The 6515-nt window shown below is 40.9% G+C and overlaps 1 protein-coding gene across 1 annotated transcript in view; it reads left to right on the top strand.

Annotated features, from left to right (window-relative positions):
* Positions 1–588: 588 nt before the first annotated feature.
* Positions 589–6515, top strand: part of LOC106108751 — a 43363-nt gene continuing 37436 nt past the window's right edge. Inside the window, exons 1-6 of the mRNA XM_013290011.1 lie at positions 589–786; positions 5006–5360; positions 5897–6007; positions 6078–6178; positions 6260–6351; positions 6444–6511. Of these exons, the coding sequence (XP_013145465.1) occupies positions 5285–5360; positions 5897–6007; positions 6078–6178; positions 6260–6351; positions 6444–6511 (448 nt within the window). The 5' untranslated portion in view covers positions 589–786; positions 5006–5284. The remainder of the gene's footprint in view (positions 787–5005; positions 5361–5896; positions 6008–6077; positions 6179–6259; positions 6352–6443; positions 6512–6515) is intronic.

The following is a 6515-nucleotide window of genomic DNA, read 5'->3' as shown; positions in this document are numbered from 1 at the left end:
TAGCGCATAGTGTATAGCGCTTAGCGCATAGCGCTTAGTGCATATCGCTTATTGAAAACTCGGAACCCGAAACTTAAAAATCGCGTATCGCGTTATGCACGTAGCGCATAGTGTATAATGTATAGCGCATAACGCATATCGTTTATCGAAAACTATATAATCTAAAACTCGAAACTCGAAACTCGAAACTCGAAACTCGAAAATCGAAAATCGCGTATGGCGTTATGCACATAGCGCATAGTGTATATCACATAGCGCATAACGCCTATCGCTTATCAAAAACTAGAAAATCGAATACTCGAATTTCGATTTTTTTTTTGAAGTTTGGAAGATAAGAGTTTAAAGAGTTCTATTTTTTATTTCATTAAACGACTCCAGTAAAATAATATCTAGCATTTATGTACACTTGTAGTAGTCACTGTTACCTGCTCTTAGGATTCACTGTTTTGGTGTCCTCTATAGTGTTACCATGTCTACAACTTTTCATCCATCCATCCAATTCGAATGTCGTGGCGAGGAAGCGCGCGGCGCGGCAAGCGGCGAGAGTCGGCGGCCGGCGGCCGGCGGCCGGCGGCAGTTGCTCGCGAGCTCTCATCGTTGTTGATTGTGCTTTAGTCTTTCTCGTGTTTGCAAACGTTGTCGCCGCGAATTTACTCACGTACTTTACAATTCACTAAACATATGTATTAACCTTTTTAAACGCTAATAAAAATATAAACATTTACAAACTATTGAGCAAAGTGTTGTTATGTGTTCATGTGGATTTAAGACGTCGTTTCGGAAACTGTAGGTAAATAATTGAATTTAGTATTTTTATATAATTTCAAAATAAGGGGTTATCAAATCTTCTCGAACACCACCTTGCTTGGTACTTTGCGTAGTAAATATGATTTTTGAAAACTCGCAACAGGTAATAAACAATTAATGTGAAAACTACTTTAATTTTCTATTAATTGTACTTAAATTTATTTTGATGATTCATATAAAGTTTTAATATTGATGAATTTTCCGTTAGGTATAAAAAAAGATATAAACGATTTTTTTGGTGTTTTTTTATTTGTACTAATCGAAGTAATCTCCCGAAGTTATCAAAACATATTGCCACTATGAAATGCCAACGCAGTGGCAGTTTATTGATCCCCGTCTTAAAGGAGTCACCTGGACGATAGGAAGCAAAGTCTTCAAAGGCATCTTGTACTGCCTCTCAGGTATTGATTTTTTTTTCCCCGCCAAAAAAGTTATCCAAATTTTGTATGGTCTGTAGGCGCTAGGTCTGGCGTGTAGAGCGGATGACGGAGAACTTCCAACCCCATTTCTTGCAACTTAGAGACCGTCTGCTGTTCAATATGTGGTCGCGCGTTGTCGTGCTGGAGCTGCGGAGACGAGCGATGACCAATGGCGGTTGGAGATGTGACAGCTTCTCCATCATTGTGTTCAGTACTTTACAGTAAACACACTTCTGCAGTAATGCCCACTCCGTTTGGTAAGAAGCTGTGATAAATGTGAGTGGCGCCAAACGGCGACCATCACTTTTCTAAGTCTTAATTTGTTTAGGTGCTGAACCAGGATCGAACCAACTTTCTGACCGCCTAGTGGTTATCTTACAGAATCCATTTTTAATCGCACAATGCGGAACAAAATACCTTCATTTGTGTTTCTGTTAAGAGTTCCTGGGGCACACATTTGTCAAGCCTTTTTACCTTGCCAATGTGATAAAAATGGACCAACATTGATTTGACGCTAACGTCGATAGCTGCTGATAATTCAGTCGTAGATTGTGTATCATCAGCTTCCACAATATCCTTTAATTCGTCATTGTCTACCAAAATCTTCCGACGATCGCTAGGTTCATTTTTCAGGTCGAAATTACCAAAAAGTTGTGCGTTGGTTTGTAGTGCTAGCTCCGTAAGCGTCGTTGATGTTGCGTACCGCTTACGCCGCGTTGCGGCCACGACTCATATTTCATAATTAGTCGAATTTTTAACGTAACGTATCCATGATGACGAAAAAGGTTTAAATGGGATGAAAATGTTACAATAAGGAAAAAAATGATTACTTTTGGAAAAAGGTATCCATGTTTTGAAGCAGTAAGTAGTTTTGCAGCAGCTAATGCTGTAACAGACGCTGTAAAGAAACGTCATGTACACAAAACGTTATTTTAAATGTGTATACTCGTCATGAAATAAACATATACATATGAACGATCCGGAATAAATCATTTTTATGATCATGAAAACCTTTTTAGATTCCTTTGGGGGCTAAGCAGAACAGTAATCACTAAACAACGATATCATGACACGCAGTCCATTAATTTTAGGAATTCTGAATGTGTTGTCAATGGCTATACAGCAATGATACCTATATGACCTTTGTTGTTTCGTGCATTTGCCACCATTTATGTGGTGGTCAATGATATATTCATCAGAAGATGCATGGCACTATTCAATATACGCGCCTATGAGGTGTTATAATATTTAATAGATCCTTTAAGTCGCAGCTATCGAGGGGAGAGGCTGGGGTCGCGGGCGCGGGGCGCGAGGTGCGGTGTGAGGGCGCGGGGCGCGGGGGACATCGTCTTCGTGTTTACACACAAAGCAAACATTCCTCCGGCCGTTGTCGTGTGTAAACGTTACGTTACGGAATTAGACGACGCCTTTTTCTATTTCTGTGAAATCCTTCAACTCGACAACGCGGCGGAGGCGCTGTGCCAAAATTATTAAACGATTTTTTTGAATAAAATCGAGTGACCTGCCGCGACCGGCTGTAATGTATACTTTCCCTTACAAATGTTTCTATTTTCTTACCGAATACAAGAAAAGAGCTTTCTCAATTGGTGTGTACGTTCTTGTTACCTGTTGCACATATTATGTAAATTATTTTTAAACCAATTTGTTAATCTCGCTCCTTTTTTGGGTCTTTTGAAAGTAGATTTACTTGCTATTGATAGGTTAATCTGAAATGATTCACCGGCTTTAATTTTGATTTTGATTAAAATATTATTACTTATCCAAGATGGCCGCCGGCAATTTATGGCCGATTTCTTTTAAGTGAATACGAAGTTCGATGACTAATTTATTTGCCTGAATATGTGAAGTTTACTAACATAATAACTAACTCCAACTATAGAGCCACGTGGGTGTGTTTGGTCCGATATAAAACAATTTATAGGAAATTCTTGGACAAGCAGAACTGGACAAGTTTACTTGTACGTCGGACGTGAGGCATCAGTCGGCGGTGGTGCGGTTCGGTGGGCGGTTCATTTATCAGGCAGAAGAAGTGTTTGTGTTCGTCAGGAAAATGTATTTCATTTTAAATGTTTGTAGTGAAGGTAACCCGTGCAGCTCCTCAACATTAGTGCATGTTTATGTTGCCACAAGGATTTTTACTTTTTTTTCTTGCTTTTCATCATTTTATAAGGTGGCAAACGAGCAAGCGGTTAGGATATTTCCCCTTCCTATGCGCCTCCTCCACCGTCAAATCCATTTTTCCTTTCCACACTTTCCTTATACAAAGATTGTGGGAAGGGAAATGAACTCAAATTGGGCCTCCGACACGAACTTCACGCCTGTCTTCTGTGTGGTCGGGGTATCGTATGGGGCGAGCCGGCCCTGAGTGCGGAGATGTTGAAGTGGGCTCCACCACTGTTTTTAGATGATGATTTACTCTTTTCAACAAATTCAACCTTTATAAGATGAACACGGTTATAGCATTATTAACCGCTTTATTGGAAATGTATAAAACTTTGAAATAATCAGTACGTAGATCCTAAGTACACCACACCTCGTCATACCACACTTCTCAACAATATAAGACTTATTGCTCAGATTCAATTTAAAATTGCGGGACGTAGTACAATCTGAGTATTTACGAATATACTGTCCGTGATTCTTATAATTATGAAGACATATTGAATTCTTGAATAAGATAGATCACATGGAACTTCATATACGTGTTCGCTACATCGCCGATACTTCAAACGACGCAGCAAATTTCGGTGATTTGAATAACGCATGTTTTTTTTTTTAAAAAAAGGACATAGTAATGAAACTCAGACATAAAATTTAAAAAATGAAAAAAGCTGCTGCATCCTAGATTGGACACCAGTTACCTAGCACATTGCCTCATAAATGTGATACAATAAGATATTTTGAGGAAAACTATAGTTTTTCTCTATTTTTTTTTAGGAAATTAACTAAAGCACCAAAAAAATTGCGTATTGCCTAACTTCTTTATTTTTGTGTGCTATGCGAGAATGCGAGGTCCGGTCGTACTCGTACGACTAGCTGCGTCGCATCGTAAATCTGTAATTAGGTGTATTGAAGTTTGAGCATTTAACTGCTAAGCTTTGCCATTGAGAGAGCAATTAATATCAATCTATCACAACAGTCGTTATCATGTTACAGGAGAATTACGTTGTTGTCGGCTGACGTCGGCTGCCGTCGCGCAGCGCGCCTCACATCTTGTTCAGTTCAAATGAATCTAGCTGATGTCATCATTCGCTCGCCTGATTTATAACATCCAATTTCCACTAAGCAGTATACCAGCCGCGCCACCGCTTCCACCTATTTATACAATGAGGAAGGCGCAAGTTCAGCACTATATGTGATAACGCTCACATTTCTGTCAGTCTCTGGGTCGAAGCGCCCTAACGACTACCACTAAATAGTAATTTAAATGTGAGCGAGCGTTTTTGCGAAACCTCCGTGGCAGGTTCGTTATGACATGATTTATTTTAAGCGGTATTTTTTCAAGAAGCCCGTGTGAACATCCTAAAGAAAATAATTAAACGCCCTCTTTTATCGTTAAAAAACTGGTAGCGGTTACAGAAAGCTTTTTATTTAATCTCAACTATTATATGGCGATGGCCGTTTGGTTGTCTTCACAGTGTACTATTGTGCTACTTAAAATGATTGTATTCTTTTTGTAATCTAAAACATGGAAATTAAGGACGAAATTCGCTATGTATCTAAATGTGAGATTGACGTTAGTTGTTTGTTTGTTACAGCGAGCATCCTGTGATGAGTGACATTGCGGAGATATTACTCTCGATTGCATACCATACGATACGCGAAGAAGCTGTGACACTTTATAATGAGTAGACATTGAGTACGCGGTAACTGGCATTGCGAAACAGCTGAACACGTGTGCGCGGTGTTCGGCGATGAACATCAGAGCTGCAGTGCTTGTGCAGGCGCACCGAAGTGTAGTGCGCTGAGCGCTGCGCCGAGGGCGATGAGGAGAAACTGAGCAGCGATCAGTAAGCAGGGACACTTGCGCCGCTGCGATGGACGACCCTGAGCGCATAGCCCGCGATTACGCCGCCTGTGAGCTGCGCAATAACATCACCCTCCGCCCGGCCGGTGGGTATCTTCGCATCTGTACTATCTATACTGATATTGTACAGGGGAAAGATTTATGTATGTATTGAAATAACTCGAAAACTGTTGGACTGATTTCAAAAAGTCTTGCACCATTAAAAAGCTGTAATCAGTGAGCAAATCACGCAGCCGAAGTTGCGAGCAACAGCTAGTAGTTTGTAATTTCAAAACGACATGCATCTCGATTTATGTACATGTATGTTAATATTCATGCGAGTGAAGTCTTAGGCGACAGGTAGTTTACAAAATTTTGTGTCTTATTAAGTCTTTCATCATCATCATCAACAGCCTTTATCTGCCCACTGCTGGACATAGGCCTTCCCCAAAGCCTTCCACAAGATGCGGTCCTCCGCTTTTCGCATCCAACGACTGTCTAAGTCTATTAAGTCTTTGCTAAACAGATATAAAATGCGACAAAAGTCGACAAAATTATAGAAATATTTTCTATAATAGGATCGAAAAATTACTCTGTCTTTAAAAAAATCTTATAACATTTGAAAGATTTCAATATATTCCAGGGTTGTACTGCGAAGGCACTTTCGACACGTGGCTGTGCTGGCCGCACACCGCCGCCAACACCACGGCCTACGAGCACTGCCCCGAGTTCGTACACGGCTTCAGCCCTGAACGTATGTCTCACTTTTGAACAAATTAATATCCCACTCTTGAAACAAAAAAAATAATCGGACTTGTCCACAGTGTTGGCCCACAAAGAATGCACGGAAAACGGGACATGGTTCACACATCCATTGACTGGCATGCCATGGTCCAACTACACCACGTGCGTCAAACCCGAAGATGTAAGTAGTTTGTGCGGCCAACATGTAAGTAGAGTTGTATCGTGTAGCGTATTTTGACCGGCCGCGTTTCCACGTGTGCAGGACGTGAGCGAGATCATCACGGTGTACGAGGTGGGGTACAGCGTGTCGCTCGTCGCCTTGCTCCTCTCCCTCGGTATACTCTTCTACTTTAAGTAAGTTTTATATTTAATTATTTTCCCATTCCTAGTTTGCTGCACGCCAAGTAGATCAAGTTCTGTTTTTACTATGAAACCCAACTCCCCAGAAGCCTGCGGTGCGCGCGCATCACCGTCCACATGAACCTGTTTGCGTCGTTCGCCGCCAACAACGCGACATG

Source organism: Papilio polytes, unplaced genomic scaffold (genome assembly GCF_000836215.1).
Source record: "Papilio polytes unplaced genomic scaffold, Ppol_1.0 DF821400.1, whole genome shotgun sequence".
Classification (NCBI taxonomy): domain Eukaryota; kingdom Metazoa; phylum Arthropoda; class Insecta; order Lepidoptera; family Papilionidae; genus Papilio; species Papilio polytes.
This window is presented reverse-complemented; position numbering and strand designations above follow the sequence as displayed.